Here is a 17,745-nt window from a genome sequence, read left to right on the forward strand (position 1 = left end):
ACCTGGGGTGCCCAAACTTTCGATCCCCACTGTATGTTGTCACAGATGGTTGAAATATACATACTACTACTACTACTACTACTACTTCTATCTGCTATCAATTTCTTCTTCTATTTGTAAAATTAAATGTATTTTGAGAAAGTTCTAGCTATCCTATTGTTCAATTTCCATAACAGAAGTGAAAATGTTTTCAAAAGAAGTGGACAGCCATGTGAGGAACTTCATTAAAAGGCCATTAACAACAGCCCCCCCCCCCATGGGTACCTAAATTACAGGGTGCCAGTTGTTCTCCATGTTCAGCCCTCCTGCTGCCAAGCTCTTAGGCTTTTAAAAACACATGTACAGTATCTCACAAAGGTGAGTACACCCCTCACATTTTTGTAAATATTTTATTATACCTTTTCATGTGACAACACTGAAGAAATGCCACTTTGCTACAATGTAAAGTAGTGAGTGTACAGCTTGTATAACAGTGTAAATTTGCTGTGCCCTCAAAATAACTCAACACACAGCCATTAATGTCTAAACCGCTGGCAACAGAAGTAAGTACACCCCTAAGTGAAAATGTCCAAATTGGACCCAAAGTGTCAATATTTTGTGTGGCCACCATTATTTTCCAGCACTGCCTAAACCCTCTTGGACATGAAGTTCACCAGAGCTTCACAGGTTGCCACTGGAGTACTCTTCCATTCCTCCATGACGACATCAAGGAGCTGGTGGATGTTAGAGACCTTGTGCTCCTCCACCTTCCATTTTAGGACGCCCCACAGATGCTCAATAGGGTTTAGGTCTGGAGACATGTTTGGCCAGTCCATCTTTACCCTCAGCTTCTTTAGCAAGACAAAGGTCATCTAGGAGGTGTGTTTGGGGTCGTTATGTTGGAATACTGCCCTGCGGCCCAGTCTCTGAAGGAAGGGGATCATGCTCTGCTTCAGTAGGTCACAGTACATGTTGGCATTCATGGTTCCCTCAAACTGTAGCTCCCCAGTGCCAGGAGCACTCATGCAGCCCCAGACCATCACACTCCCACCACCATGCCTAATTGTAGGCAAGACACTTGTCTTTGTACTCCTCACCTGGTTGTCGCTGCACACGCTTGACACCATCTGAACCAAATAAGTTTAACTTGGTCTCATCAGACCACAGGACATAGTTCCAGTAATCCATGCCCTTAGTCTGCTTGTCTTCAGCAAATGGTTTGAAGGTTTTCTTGTGCATCATCTTTGGAAGAGGCTTCCTTCTGGCACGACAGCCATGCAGACCAATATGATGCAGTGTGCAGCGTATGGTCTGAGCACTGAAAGACTGACCCCCCCGACCCCTTCAACCTCTGCAGCAATACTGCCAGCACTCATACATCTATTTTCCAAAGACAACCTCTGGATATGATGCTGAGCACGTGCACTCAACTTCTTTGGTCGACCATGGCGAGGCCTGTTCTGAGTGGAACCTGTCCTGCTAAACTGCTGTATCATCTTGGCCACCGGGCTGCAGCTTAGTTTTCAGGGTCTTGGCAATTCTCTTATAGCCTAGGCCAGGGATAAGCAATTAGCGGACCTCCAGCTGTTGCAGAACTACAACTCCCATGAGGCATAGCAGGACTCTGACAGCCACAAGCATGACACCCAGAGGCAGAAGCATGATGGGACTTGTAGTTTTGCAACAGCTGGAGGTCCGCTAATTGCATATACCTGGCCTAGGCCATCTTTATGTAGAGAAACAATTCTTTTTTTCGGATCCTCAGAGAGTTCTTTGCCATGCGGTGCCATGTTGAACTTCCATTGACCAGTATGAGAGAGTGAGAGCGATAACACCAAATTTAACACACCTGCTCCCCATTCACACCTGAGACCTTGTAACACGAGTCACATGACACCGGGAAAGGGAAAATGGCAAATTGGGTCCAATTTGGACATTTTCACTTAGGGGTGTACTCACTTTTGTTGCCAGCGGTTTAGACATTAATGGCTGTGTGTTGAGTTATTTTGACGGGACAGCAAATTTACACTGTTATACAAGCTACACCCACTAATTTTACCTTGTAGCAAAGTGTGATTTCTTCAGTGTTGTCATATGAAAAGATATAATAAAACATTTACAAAAACGTGAGGGGTGTACTTACTTTTATGAGATACTGTATGTTTCTTCTTTCAGTCCCTAAAGTTGACTACAGACGGATCCAAAAAAACAAAACAAAAAAAAAACAGTTCAGGTACCATTCCCCACTTCCGGGAGACAGGGCTGCAGCTCGGTCTTTCTGAAGTTCGGCGCCCTCCTCCACCGCCGGACCAATTAGAAAGCACACCACGCTTCACGCATGTGCTGTAAAGCCGAAAGGGTTCCTTACCGGGTTCCCTTACCAGGAATGGCGGCGGCACCCAACAGCTGATCCAAAGATCAGCTGAGGTTCAGACATCACGGGCTCCCTGGACAGGTAAGTGTCCATATATTAAAGTCAGCAGCTGCAGTATTTGTAGCTGCTGGCTTTTAATTTTTCATGGGGGGCTGGACCTCCTCTAAGGCATGACCTAGGGGGGAGAACTGAATAACCATCATAGTAGAAGCAGCCCCTGAGGTACCCCCTGATGTGTCAAGGTACCACCAAGAGAATGCATAACCCAGGTTTAGGCTTAAAGCGGACCTTCAGTAATTTTTTCCAACGTTCCATCTATTAAATCTTCTGCCCTTGTTGTTTTAAATATGGATAGTAAAACAACACCACATTGGCTCTAAAAAAGTGCAGAAGGAGAGCTTTGATTTAACACAATAGGCCTGGGTATATCTTTCAACAACTCCTTAAGCCAATCAACCTAAAAAGAGATGACACAAGGTATTAAAACACAAGGTGGTTGATTTACTAAAGGAAAAACTGCAAGTGCACTTGCTCCAAAGCTTAACAAATGAGGTAAGGTTTCACTTTTAAAAGAACACTTAAAAGTGGTTGTAAACCCTTCCGTGTCACTTTTACTTATTGGTAAGCCTATAATAATAGTAATTCTGCGAGTATAACTCCGGTCTTGAGTAAACGTGGAGAGATGTTGTATGACGATTGAATTGGAAGAAGGGAAGTGTGCAAAATCAGGACCCTGGGTGGCCTCTATGGTATTCACATTTATAGTCAGGGAATGTGGTTGTGACTTAATCATTGATTTTTGGTGAGCCTTTAAATAGAATGTACAGTATTATGAGATTGTGCATATTTTTGATGAGAGCGCCATCATTTTATTTTGTGAGTATAATACTTTATGGATATATTCAGTACATTTTAATATACGGTACTATGGAGATGCTTCCATTTTAATATTTCTCTGAGCTGAGGAGTGGATGAGATTGATCTTGTATAATGCTGGGAGTTGGCCTATTATGTGACCATCCTAACTATTGCAACCCCGTTGGGAAAGTACTTTTTGACTCACTTATTTTTAGGTGGTTGATATATTCTGGTGAGCTTGCGTCTATATATTAAATTTAAAGGAATTGTGGGAACTGAAGAAACAGAATATTTAAAAGGACTATAATTTATATATCTGGACTTCACTAATGTAATATTTGGATTTCACTTTTTATTTTGAGTACGATTCTTTTTCACAATAATTATTCATAATAATTCACATGTGCATGATTATTTTAGAGGTTAGACGATTTTGAGAAACTTTTAACCAAATAAACAAATTCTCCTGCTCCTGACAATCACAGCAATACCACATTGTGTATACTTTGTTAGCTGATTTTTCCTGTAGAAGGGCCCAGCAATAATAGCGCCCCTTTTGCTTCTTTTTATTATCTATCTAAAAAAACATTGATGCTAAATTTAAAAATGCTTTTTCTTTTTATTCTTACCTAGAATATACTGACTCTGTCCTTTTACCTCCAACATTGACTTTGAGCATGACCGTTGAGCCAAACGTTCACCTCCAACCTTAACATTGACCTAGATCAAGCCCTGAACTGGCTATTTTATCTTTATTTTTTTTAACCATCTTCTCATTTAGCAAGGAGAAAACGATGCCATGAGTCTTTTTCCCTATTCAAGAGAAGAAAAACAACACAGTGGCGGGCTGTACAGTGGACAAATCACTGTGATAGACTGTAATTGGCTATCACACCGATCAGGTGATCAGGAACCAGTCCTCCTGGCTCCAGATCATTAGTATGAGACCTGTATCTCCCTGTGACATCTCAGTGCTGACAGCAAGCTAGGCAGTGCACTCTCAGCACAGTTCATATGATGTAACCTTTCATTATTCTGCCATGCAATAATAGTTTGAATAACAATAACCCTGTCATGCAACACTGTCCCAAATTTTATATATATATATATATATATATATAGGGACAGATGGAGTATTTAACAACCACTGGGTTGGGTTTCTATGTTTTAATATATAAAGGAAAATAGACTAAAAACCGTTTCCCTTATATATGGTTATAAAACATACCATATACAAATGCCAACAGTATGAAAACTCCTAAAATGACCTCCTTTTTAAAAATCAGACACCCAAAGGTGATCTCACTTTTACCACATTTTTTTTGTAAATGAAAATGAAAAAACATACTGGTATTGAAGTGAATAAAACATGGAGCTTGGTAACAGTGCACTAAAATAAATGTACAGGTCATCCACAGGAGGGAGAAGGAGGAAAATGGAGTAAATGTATAGTTCATGTATAATTGGAAAACGAAGAACGAAGTTGGAGAACGAAGATAAAGATAAAGAATTCACAGAGAAAGCAAGAGATGAAATGTACAGGTGTACAGGAAAGTAGGGTAGTGCAAGGTTAAAAAAAAAAAAACAATCCCAAACACGCTCTCAGCATAGAAAGCTCTGCCGCCCATGAACACGTGTTGCGTGGGTGGCAAGAGTTTGAATGTGTATAACTTGGGTATTTCTTAATACATTTCTGGTTTTAGTTTTTGTAATTTCTTTGAGGTTTTAAGATATTTTTTGTTCATGTGGTGGTTTGTTGAGTCTATTTAAATGGGTAATGGGGATTTAAGGATTTTGCGGTTTTATCTTAATTTCCGATAATTTCTCCAATCCCATATTTACAAAGTACTTGTTTGGGTATGGGATAACCACTTACCGTTGTGTATTCAAAGTAATAGAGGCAGTTATCAGTCAGGATGAACCATCTGCGTTTCCACGTTTTTACTCTTCCTCCTGGAGACACAAAGGGCCAAACCATTAAGAAATCCTCCTGCAGCATGATCGCATTGCTCAACTTGTCAGATGATCAGTGACTAATCTATCAACTTCTGGGGCCCTAAATTCCTTTGAAACAGACCTTGCATAAGATCTACACAACACCCCTTTATTAAATTATAGCTCCAGCAAAACATGTAATCTTCGAAGGAACATGTGTTTCTGATTTGTCCAGAGCATTCTTATTAAGTTACCGAGTCCCAATCATTTCTAAATCATAAACTCTTCAGGTGCATGGGGAAATCTGAATTAAATGTGGCATTCCTCAAGTACTGATCCTGGATCTTAGTGGTAAAAAAAATATTGATTTCCCTAGGGACTTTAGGGTATCATAAAATATTTCAACTAGTCATGTCCCTGACTGCATTACTTTTCCGAACACAGCGAGACTAAAGTTTTATATTGTGCGTGACCAAAACTTAAGAAAACCTCTGGAAGAAATCCAGGAGCTTTCCCAAAAGAGAATCTGAGGTAAATTTCTGCACAAGCATGAAGTCATACGTTATCTCAATTAGCTGGGGCATACTTAATGTAGAATAATTCTAAACTACAAAAAAATAGCTTCCACTTGTGTTTATAACAATTTTTAACAATTTCTAGCTCAGCAGTCTGTCTCTATAAGCTACAGTCCCTCCTAAAATAGCCATAACACCATTAACATGAAATAACATGAAATAACAGTTCAAGAATACAAAGAAAGCCAATGCAAGCCTGAAACAAACAAAGGATGTCTGGACACAACAGTGACAATGACAGCAAATTAAGCAGCCAATGGAAACGCAGACCAGGAGCGTGACTTGTAAGCATGGTGTTCAAAAGCCATGGAAACTCATGCTTCTTTGGCCAGTGCTCGATGTTTGAGAAATGGTTGACCTGAAGTAAAAATGTTGCTGTGGAGAGGCAAGCTTCAATTTCTCATTTCATTTCCAAATATGCATGTTGGGAGTTTTACTTCCACAAGTGTAGAAGCCTTTGGTTGATTTTCTAATACCAAATGTGAAAAATTATACATATTGTTCATTTATAATGTTTAGTTCTTATTTATAACAGTGCAGTAAGTTTTAAGCCATCCAGTTCTGTGCGATATAATACTTATAAATCCATTATCCAAGACTTAACTTCATTACGGCATAATGTCATTACAGATCATGATGTTAGAGCATATTCTTGGAAAAGTCAAATCACATTATATACCTATGAGTCACCATGTACAGACAATGTGCAAGACTTAAAACCAGACTTTCCCCATCCAGAATAATGAGCTATCGATAACAAGCAGAAAAGCTGGGTCTCCTCATAATTCGAAAACCATTCATTTTACAGCCAGGACAGTTCAATATGGCTCATTCACACTAGAGCTGATGTAAATAAAATGGAAGGAGCCTGTTACCCATAGCAACTAGCTCGATGCCAAATATACACTTTCTTAAAACAGTGTAGGTTAGAAAACTGAAGTTTGACAGAAAAATTGAAATTTCCCTCCATGTTTTAATGCAGCAGATCTACCATGACTGCTTTTATTTGGTAAAATGAACACAACGTTCACACTGCCTTGGTCTGAATATGTGTAATGCTTTTCCCAGGACAAATTTCTGAAGAAAACTTCTGGAGAACAGTAGTTTCAATTGTACAATTCTGTAGCATCCAAGCTATTACGTTAAATCTGTCACCCACACATTCTGTAGGAAGCCATTCCTAAACAATATCTTTGCAAATACAGCCTATCATTTCACTAGAAACTAGTGACATCACTGAGAGAAAAAGCACAAATTGGCTGCACCGATGGTACCTAGTGAACTGACAGGTTGCATCTTTCTCTACTTTTGGCACTATTTGCTGCTTGTAGTGGGGAGAGCTTTTTCTGGAACAAAAGTAGAATGAATGAACGCGTATAATTTTCATGTAAAATCTATTTGCATAAATAAAAAAAATAAAAAATTGCAAGACTCAATCTGTAATGTTGAATAAAAACTGAAATGCCAAGCATGCTGTCTTTTGAATAATATAAGAGGATAAAAAAGAAAATTGCACATCTGTTCTAAGCTCAAATTATTGTCCACTAAGCGGCTTAAAATGCAGAAGTGCTAACAAGAGCAGCATTACCACAATATAAACCCAAGCAATTTGCTTATCCGAAATGAGCAATATGAAATTCTTTGGCCCCCATTCACACTTACGTGTGATTCCCTACACCTGACTATGTAGAATCCCATTCTTTCTAATTGTGCCCGTCCACACTTGTACGTTCAGTTGTCCCCCAATAAAAAAAAAAAAAAGTACATAGGCTTTTTTTTTTTTTAAGCGTATTCAGGTATTTTTGATCCCCAACTTCAACGGAACACCTTTAACCCTTTCGCTGCCAGGCCCTGTGCTCCATTTTGTACACTCAGGTGGCCAGACCATGTTTGCAATTTTTCCATTGCTTTTTTATTTTTCGCTCATGGCTTTTAAAGTTTGTAAAAGACCCCCCCCCCCCCCCAAACCAAATTGCACAAATGTTTATCAAAACAATATTTTTGGTAAAAATCCACAAAAATCATGATTAGCAGATAAATACACAACAAATGTTACAAAATTCCTACCAAATATAAAAGCCTAACCTGTATTGAGTTAATAAATAACAAATATCTGTAACTTTTAAATTGCGCCTTTTTGCAAAATGGTGAAAATTTAACAGACGCAAAAGTGTAAATATCCAAATGTCTCTAAAATCTGAAAGTTTTAATTTTTCCCTTATAGCTTTCAGAATTTGTGAAAGGCCCCCAAAACCATATATTGTCTGAAAGCATATGACCTCTAGAATAAAAAGAAGGTGCTACAGATTTTTTATTAAACCCTACTGACTAAGACTGGGATGCCAATAAAGTTCATGTGCGTGTAAAGGCAGGTGTCCCAATACTTTTAGTAGTACAGTGTAAACTATATGCTTCACAACACTGCGCTTCAGGGATTATCTGATAACTCCTTCAATTAAAACTAAATGTATATAAAAACTCAAACAAATATAGTGGTGCTTGAATAAAAAGTTGTTTGAAATTAGTTGAGTCCATAAAAGCAACATCAAATGCTCGAACAAACAATTTTGATACTTTCTTGTAGTAACAAATTCTCCAGGTGTAAGGCTAGCGTTACTCAATTCCATCTCTGGACATCACTGCAGACCCCTACCCCATGACATCATTGCCTCCTGGAGCCTGAGAAGACCCTGCTTCTAGATAGCCAATAGGAAGTGTTACACTCTGCAGTCCAGAAAATAGAAGACGGCGGATTCATGTACAGCACCTTGAAAAAGTATTCATACCCCCTTGAAATTTCAAAATGTTGTCATGTTACAACCAAAAAGGTAAATGTATTTTATTGGAATTTTATGTGATAGACAATACAAAGTGGCACATAATTGTGAAGTGAAAGGAAAATGATAAATGGTTTTCAATTTTTTTTTACAAAAAAAATAATCTGAAAAGTGTGACGTGCATTTGTATTCAGCCCCCTTTACTCTGATACCCCTGACTGAAATCTAGTGGAACCAATTGCCTTCAGAAGTCACCTGATTAGTTAATAAAGTCCACCTGTGTGTAATTTAAACTCAGTATGAATACAACTGTTCTGTGAAGCCCTCAGGAGGTTAGTTTCCAGAACCTTCGTGAAAAAACAGCATCATGAAGGCCAAGGAACACACCAGACAGGGCAGGGATAACGTTTTTGAGAAGTTTAAAGCCAGGTTAGGTTATAAAAAAAAATATCCCACGGAGCACTGTTCGATCCATCATCCAAAAATGGAATGAGTATGGCACAACGGCAAAAATACCAAGACATTGCCATCCACCTAAACTGACAGGCCGGGCAAGGGCAGCCTTAATCAGAGAAGTAGCCCAGAGATCCACAGCTCAGGTGGGAAAATCTGTCCACAAGAGAACTATTGGTCATGCACTCCACATATCTGGCCTTTATGGAAGCATGGCAAGAAGAAAGCCATTGTTGAAAGGAAGCCATATGAACTCCTGTATGCAGTTTGTGAAAGGCCATGTGGGGGACACAGCAAACATGTGGAAGATGGTGCTCTGGTCAGATGTGACCAAAATGTAAGCTTCTGGCCTAAAAGAAAAATGCTATGTGTGGCGTAAAAACACACCATCACACTGAACACACCATCCATACTGTAAAACATGCTGGTGGCAGCATCATGTTGTGGGGATGCTTTTCTTCAGCAGGGACAGGGAAGCTGGTCAGAGTTGATGGGAAGATGGATGGAGCCAAATACAGGGCAATCTTATAAGAAAACCTGTTAGGGTCTGCAAAAGACTTGAGAATGGAGCGGACGTTTCCCTTCCAGCAGAACATCAACCCTAAACATACAGCCAGAGCTACAATAAAAAGGGTTAGATCAAAGCATATTCATGTGTTAGAACAGCCCAGTAAAAGTCCAGACCTAAATCCAATTGAGAATCTGTGGCAAGACTTGAAAATTGCTGTTCACAGATGCTTTCCAACCAATCTGACATAGCTTGAGCTATTTTACAAAGAATGGGCAAAAATGTCACTCTCTAGATGTGCAAAGCTGGCAGAGACAACCCCAAAAATACTTGCAGCTGTAATTGCAGCGAAAGGTGGTTCTACTGTACAAAGTATTGACCCATGGAGGCTGACTACAAATGCACACCACACTTTTCAGATATATATTTGTAAAAAAGTTTTAAAACCATTTGTTATTTTCCTTCCACTACACAATTATGTGCCACTTTGTGTTGGTTTATAACATAAAATCCAAATAAAATACATTTATGTTTTTGGTTGTAACATGACAAAATGTTAGGGGTATGAATACTTTTTCAAGGTGCTATAAGCAAGTATCTTAAACATTTTTTAAATCTTGGTGTGCTTTGTGTATAATCTTCAGGATTTGTGCAATGATTCAGTGTGGAACCTTGCCTCCGAGCAGGAGCTTCCTGTAGTAAAGATCAGTCACCGTTGTTCTTGCTTTGTGCAGAGTGACCGGTCCTGTATTTGCACCCCACCAGTAGTTTCCTGCAGACAGGCCTGCTGGATCTCTTCCACAGCTCTGTACACAGGTTAAAGTTTTTGTGTTTAGAGTTCAGCTTTAAAGCAGTACTAAACACTGCTTGCTGACTTGTACCTACAGGTAAGCTTATGATAAAGCTTACATGGAGGTACAAGGAATATCTTCTAAACTTGCAGCATTTAAGAAATATTTGCTACTTGCTACTGCAGCATATGATGTCACAGGCACATGTCACATGCCCATTTAAACGACTGGAGCAGAAGGAGAAACCAGGTGAAGATGAAAGCCCTGTCACAAGTGACAGCGCGCCACTGGAGAGCTTTCATTTAAGGCAAGTCTCTCATAATGAGCTAGTATGCAACAGTAACATGTTATATTTTACACCCTGAATATGGGCGTAACATGTAACATATTAGGGAAGGTGAACTTATCCTTTACTACCACTATAAAAGACTGGTAAGCTGCAAAATTAACTTCTTATTCTTGGGTTTAGATATTCTTTTGCCTCGTACACATGATGAGTTTTCTCAGACAAGAAAAGTCTCTTGACGTTTGGAATTTCAGACAAGATTTGTATGCAAGACAAGTTTCAGACGATTTCCTGCTGAAAAAAAACATGGTTTTCCCGTCGGAAAAACTGATCGTGTGTACAGGGCATTAGAGTTCCGAAATTCCTAGCAACTAGGATTCCCGCTGCTAGAGCCAGACCAGTACATGATGGATTCTAATTGGTTGCTGAAGAATAATGCAGTAAAAACGGAGGTTCACCCTAATAGCATGTATATCTGACCAACTCCCTTATATTCGTAACAAGTACTGTCAGCAATTAGTTTTTCTTTATGTCGCCCAGATGATTGACGTCTGTTCGCCCCGGCAGACAAGGCCCCGCCCCCCGTATTGCGTAGGCGCGCACGAGTTACGGGGTTTCCGAAAAAAGCCGAACATACGGAGATGTGAGTCGGCTCTATACGGCACCTGCGCTATGCATGTTCGGCTTCTTTCAGGAACCCCGTAATTTGGGCGCGCCTACGCAACACGGGGGGCGGGGCCTTATCCGCCAGGGGGAACAGACGTCAATCATCTGGGCGACCTCCCAGATGACAATACCCCTAGGCATAGAAACGCCTACTCCCGCGGGGAGAAGTAGATTGAAAAAATGGATTACAAGGTACGTACAGCATAAAAAAAAAAACTAATTGCGGACAGTACTTGTTACGAATATAAGGGAGATGGTCAGATATACATGTTATTAGGGTGAACCTCCGCTTTAATAAATTAATGAACAGGGCTGAGTTGGTTGCAACTGTGTTACAAAAACAAAATACATTCTTCCTTTTTTAATCCACATCAGAAGAATGACATCCGGAGTGGTGACTGGTATGGAAAGCATGAGCATTTGTCCTTCTGATATTCCTGACTAATGATGCAAATTATATAACAATGTCCATATGCTGAAGTCTATTTGCCTTCAAAATACTCAGATATAATTCACTTTTCATTTTTCAGGCATATCAGTATTTATATTTCAGTATATTAAGCCACAAAGGCAAAATGGCTGTCACATACCAGAATTTATTAATGTATGTGGGAAGCGGTCATGATTTCCACTGAGAGATCTGAATTACTGTGCTACAACAGATGAGGGTTAAGGTAAAGTAAATAATGAGAAAAGCAGGCAACACAACCTTGTTAGCCTGCCGGCCTCTTCCTGATTCTTACTTTTCAATCCTTACTTTAGCCCCCTAAAAGCACTGAAACAGATGTGAAGACAAAAACAACTTTGTTCCCAAAAACTGCAGGGGGAACTATGAAAAAATAATCTAGGCGTTTGTCTTTGTGAGGGTTAACTCACACTGTGGTAAAAGTAATCAGAAACTGAAAGGACCTACAATTACTTCCGCACAAAGGAAAAAAAAAAAGGAGCAGGCTTGATATAATGCAAGCAAGACTTTAGCTTATAATTGCAGGTTCAAAAATATACGATGGTAAAAGCGCTGTAATTGCGCAAAATTTAACAGAACTGCATCCTTCTGAAGGCTGTTGGCAATATATAAACTATCCCTAGCCTTGTAAAAATATAAGATCAAATAAAACAGGATTGTATATATTTTGAATGTTGTGGGGATGCTTTTCTTCAGCAGGGACAGGGAAGCTGGTCTTGGAATTGCTAACTCGTAGTGACTCACTATTGAAACCTGTCTCTTGCCTGTATAAAGACTTATTTTGTGAAACAAACCTCTTATTGGGACCTTGCAGAAGAGTGTGGGAGGTGGCCCCGGGGTTGGACAGGGATGACTGGGACGACCTGTGGGGGACTGCATTTCAGTATCTAGTTTCTAGCAGGGATAGATTGATACAGTACAAATTTCTGTATAGATTTTTTTCTCACCCCTGCCAGGTTGGTTCGAATGTTTGGGAAGAGTCACTCGCAATGTTGGAGATGTGCGGCACCCATGGCTGGCTTTCTACACATCTTTTGGGAATGGCCTTTAATACAATCCTACTGGCAAGCTATTGCCTCCTGTATCAGGGAGGCCACTTCCATCTCTATCCCCATGTCCATCGAAGTATGTCTTTTGCATATAGTGGAGCCCTTGGCCACTACCAAAGCTATACGGACCCTCCTTACCTTGTTACTATTCTATGCTAAAAAACATATTATTTTACCCTGGAAGAGTAATGTAGCGCCTACTTTGGAGTCTTGGAAAGTGCTGGTTAATAAGGCTGTCCCCTTCTATAAGACTATGTACTTGAATAGGGGGGCCCTGACTAAATTTGATAAGGTTTGGGGGGTGTGGTTGGCTTCCATGCATACAACGTCTGATTGAGAAAGTGCTGGCGGAGTCTATTTGTTAAACTTTTGAGGGTCTGAGAGTTCTCTGGTTTATTGAACTATTTCTCTGCTGGGGGGGGGGGGTACATTTCTAAATATAGTATCCGGTGGAGGGGTATGGGGAGCGGTAGGACTGTACACATGCTTTAGTTTTTACCACCTCCCCACGGCGGTCGGCAAGTTTCCGTACCTGTCTGGGCAAGCATTGGGGGGGGGGATGTTTCACAGGTTTTTGTGAGGATTTTTCTGTTGTACCTATTATGTGTTTTTTTTTTTTTTGGCCGGTTGCTGTCCACGTTGGGTGGCTTGATGTAACCTGTATTGTTTAAAGTAATAAAAAAATTATTTACAGAAAAAAAAAAACGATTGTGTGTAGGCTCCAGAGCATTTTTCTCGACGATAAAAATGGGCATTAAAAATTTAGAACATGCTCTATTTTTTCTCGTTGTTTTTCTCGTTGTGAAAAGCGGTTGTGTGTGCGCGCTTTAACGACGTGGAAAAAACATGCTCAGAAGCAAGTTATGAGAAGGGATTTGCATAATCAGCCCAAAGGGTGGCGCCATTCCAATGGATCTTCCCCTTTATAGTGCCGTCGTACGCATTTTTTTTTCATGATCGTGTGTATGCAAGGCAGGCTTGGCAAGAATCACGTCGAGAAAAACTTTGTTTTTTTCCATGACATGAAAAATGGTTGTGTGTACGTGGCTTTACACCCACAATTCCTCAAATAGTTGAGCTCAATTGTTTCTCAGCCTTTGTTTCTAATTTTTACCAACTCTTTACGCTATAGTAACATGTTAGTGTGCTGGGGTGCCATTCAGTTTGTGGTACTTCATGATTCATTGTGTACTGCAGAATGTGATAATGTACTACTGTGCCATGTGGTGTACTAAACATATTTATATACAGTGATATGAATAGGAAAGCTTATTGGGTAACAACAATATATAAAAACTAAAAATGATCAAAGTTATATTCCGATATATATCCGCATCCAGCACACTCTGTGACTGCTGCATCCTTCGAATCACAGATCACGGTAAAGGGCCACTCACAGTGACCCTTTGCCATGTAATCAGCTGATCACATGTAAACAGACTTGCCGATTATCGATGGTCCTTTCCTCCCACACTGTGTCTGTGTGAGGAAATGAGAGGAAACGTGAGCTGTTAAATCGGAAAGACTGTCAGTACATGGTTTACACAGATGATCAGGGCAATTATCAGTGCAGCCAAACAGTTCCGTCTATCAATGCATCCTCAGCTGGACTCTTGAGATGAGAGCGTCTCTCTCATACAGCCCAGAGCCTGCACTGACAGTTCCCCACCCCTCACACAGAGAGGAGAGGAGAGAGCTAACCTGCTCCTGCTCCTCCTGTGTGTGCACCTGGAGAAGTGTGAAGCCCAGCAGCTGAATGATCAAACTCAGTTGCTTAGCTTCACACTTCTCACAGTGCACACAGGAGGAAAGGAGCAGAAGGAGAAGGAGCAGATCATCTGTCTCCTCTCCCATCCATGCGAGGGAAGGAGGGGGATCGGTCAGTACAGGCTCTGGGCTGTATGAGAGAGACACTCTCTAAACAGAGCCCTGCGGCCAGCAACGCCACTGGAGCCCACCGACAGTGGTGGAACGCCAGGGCCCGGGTCACAAGTGCGGCCATTTTAACCTTGGTAGTTCCGCCACTGGCCCCCAGTGAAATTGGGTAACAATGATCTCATGTCTATGGCCACCTTTACTCTGTATTGCCCACAGCAGCAAGATTATTAATTTCATTCCCTAAAATTCATCCTATTCGTTTACTTGTTTGAATATAAGGCTGGTGCATGAAAATGTGTAATAACAAGGACATCTCTTGTTACCCATAGGATTTAATCAGAATTCTTGCATCATGCAACTTTGGACCACAGAAGTTTACTGACAGCTGTGAGCAAAGATGTTTTTTCCTTCTGTGCATTCTTAATACATACACCTCCATATATTGTCTAAAAGTGATCTTCTCTCAGTCTCAGATAAATAAAGACTAATCTATTCTTGTAATATGACAAGTGATGAAGATGTAAAGATGGGCATTTTTATGCTAATATTTTCTAATAAAAACTGGAGAGACTTGAATATATTTACTTTCTAGGGCAGGGGTCTCCAAGCTTTCTAAACAAAGGGCCGGTTTACTGTTCTTCAGACTTCAGCAGGGCCAGATCATGGCCAGCGGGATTGGGAATTTGTCTGGCATAAGTAGGAGCAAACATCACCATATTTGGTATTGGGTTAGAGGAATAGTGCCAAATCGTTGGTATCATAAGGAGGAATAGTGCCCTATTAGTGTCAGTGGGAGAAATGGTGCTCCATTGTTGGTGTTCAATGGCAGAATAGTGTCTTGTATTAGTGGGAGGATTAGTGCCCCAAGGGCCGGAAAAAAGCAAGCAAAGGGCCACATCCGGCCCCTGGGCCGCCGTTTGGAGACCCCTGTTCTAGTGTATTGATTGAATTTAAAGGAATCAGACCAAAAAAAGGGGGAAAAAAAGGAAATGTTACCTATAGAAATTGATATAGTTCTAGCATGATATAGAAACTAATATGGTTTCTAGCATCATTTCCAATTACAAAACGAGAAAATAAAACCTCTGATTAATAAAAGTTCTATTTACTTTTACTCTAATTTTAATAATAAAATCCTTTATCAACCATTTTATATTCAAAATACATAATTCTAGACTCATGAAGTTACATATTATTGACCAGTGGCTCCTTGCAGCAAAATGTGCCCTAGGAAGTACTGAGCTGGAAGGCTATCTTCTGAAACATAATCAATAATCTAATACACGGAGAAGGTTTTAGACTGTCCAATGCCCTCATTTGGGCTCTATCCATCTTATAGGTCACTGTTCATCCATCCCAGACACTGCAACATAATTACACTACAATCCATACGAGATTATTGTTTTAATATAATTGGATCTACTTAAATTAAATTCCATGTAAATGAAATGAGGGCTGAAATTAATCACTGCTGTGGTAGATTAGAAGCAACAAGAGATAAATGGCCTTCTGTTTAGGCCAGTGCAATTTATCAGGTAGAAAAACACATAAAATAATTTAAATAATAATGTTAAAATATTTTATTTTGAGAAACATCTAGATAGGTTATTACGTGGATTATTTTATATTCAAATTGTATTTATTTCCTATGAGCTACTGAGATTATAGGATCACTTTTTCTGCTCATAATCCTTAAAAGAACTGTGACAGCCACAAACATGACACCCAGTGGCATGATGGGACTTGTAGTTTTGCAACAGCTGGAGGTCCGCTAATTGCATATCCCTGGTATATAAAGACCCACATAATTTGATGGCCAGTTAGAGAAGAGCACCTTGTTTATTTTGTGAAGTGTTAAGTGAAGGCGGGAGCTGGAAAGATAAGGTAGTTGTGTTAAATGTAACTTAATCCACCTGCTAATCTGCCAGTAAAAAGCATGACTAGCACTGAGCATCAAATGATTTATTTATGAACATTTTGATGACCACTTCTGTTCACTTAAAAAAAAAAAAAAAAAACACTTGATCTCCTAAGGGAATTTAATGACCAGAGGAAAAAGCATGGAAAGCAGTCATTGGCAGAATAAATGCGATTCGCCTAATGCTAAACAGCTTGGCCCAATACACAGCATTTAACTGGAGAATGGCCTCTACCCAGTATCCTGCATCCCCTTCTGCTGGAACACGGTGCCTTTGATTAGTTCAATAATTTTTTAAATAACTGTCCAACTTTTAGCAAAAACAGACACATAGCCAACAGCTTACTTTCAGATTTTAAACTTTCTTCCTTTGTGAATACATTACATTGTTGGGCACATTGCATTAGGTGCATTAGGTCAATTAGCATAATAAAGATATACATTTTTTGTTTGTTATAATTAGAATAACAAATCTTATTTAGAATGTCTGGAGGAGCCCCCCTTGCTTATACCAACCAATGAGACCTCAACAGCTGGTCAAAGGAGGAGCGGCTGCGGGACAGAGATAACATTTGCTCTTTAAAAATGAGGACTTAAATCGGGTTGATTTAAATCAAGCTTTTTTACTAGTGATTCAAATCGTGATTTAAATCAACTTGATTTAAATCAAATCCACCCTGCTGGGATGTGCTACGAGTATTTATAAAATAAACACTATGATTTGGAGTTGCTCAATTAGAACCAAAAATTAACTAATCATAAAGCCTGGACTGAGTATAAGGCCGGCCATACAAAAATTCTTGATAACCCCATCAACACAGACCATTTTGACAAGGTAATCCCTCCTGCTGAGCAATTGTCTTCTCCCGGCGGAGGCAGTGGGCAGGCAGGGGAAGCTACCCCTGCTATGAGAAGACAGTGTTTTTTCACTAGCGGCTATAGCTGCTGCTAGTGATAATCGCAAGAGAATCAATTGATCAACTTGTACATTCAGCCTGCCCATTAACAGTTCAAATTTTTACCAATTCCTGCTGAATCAGCCGAGATTTGAACCATGCATGGCCGGCCTAACCTGTTGTATAGCCTAGCTGTTTTTGAGGATTCCACACAGGGTTCTATTTCCAGCTGGCTGGATAGGAACTCTAAAATTTGACAGGTAAAAGCCCCGCTAAATCCCTAGAGATAACAACCAAACAGATTCCTTAATGCAACTGACTTCTTTATCTGGTTCA

At 40.0% G+C, this 17,745-nt stretch overlaps 1 protein-coding gene across 2 annotated transcripts in view; it reads right to left on the reverse strand.

Moving 5' to 3' along the window:
* The window catches only part of CYTH3 (cytohesin 3), a 185,947-nt gene that overhangs the window by 11,919 nt on the left and 156,283 nt on the right, over positions 1-17,745 (reverse strand). For both annotated transcript variants that reach the window (XM_040356814.1, XM_040356816.1), the window contains exon 10: positions 5,088-5,164. In XM_040356814.1, coding sequence (XP_040212748.1) covers positions 5,088-5,164 — 77 coding nt within the window. The remainder of the gene's footprint in view (positions 1-5,087; positions 5,165-17,745) is intronic.

The sequence above is a fragment of the Rana temporaria genome, chromosome 6 (genome assembly GCF_905171775.1).
Source record: "Rana temporaria chromosome 6, aRanTem1.1, whole genome shotgun sequence".
Lineage (NCBI taxonomy): Eukaryota > Metazoa > Chordata > Amphibia > Anura > Ranidae > Rana > Rana temporaria.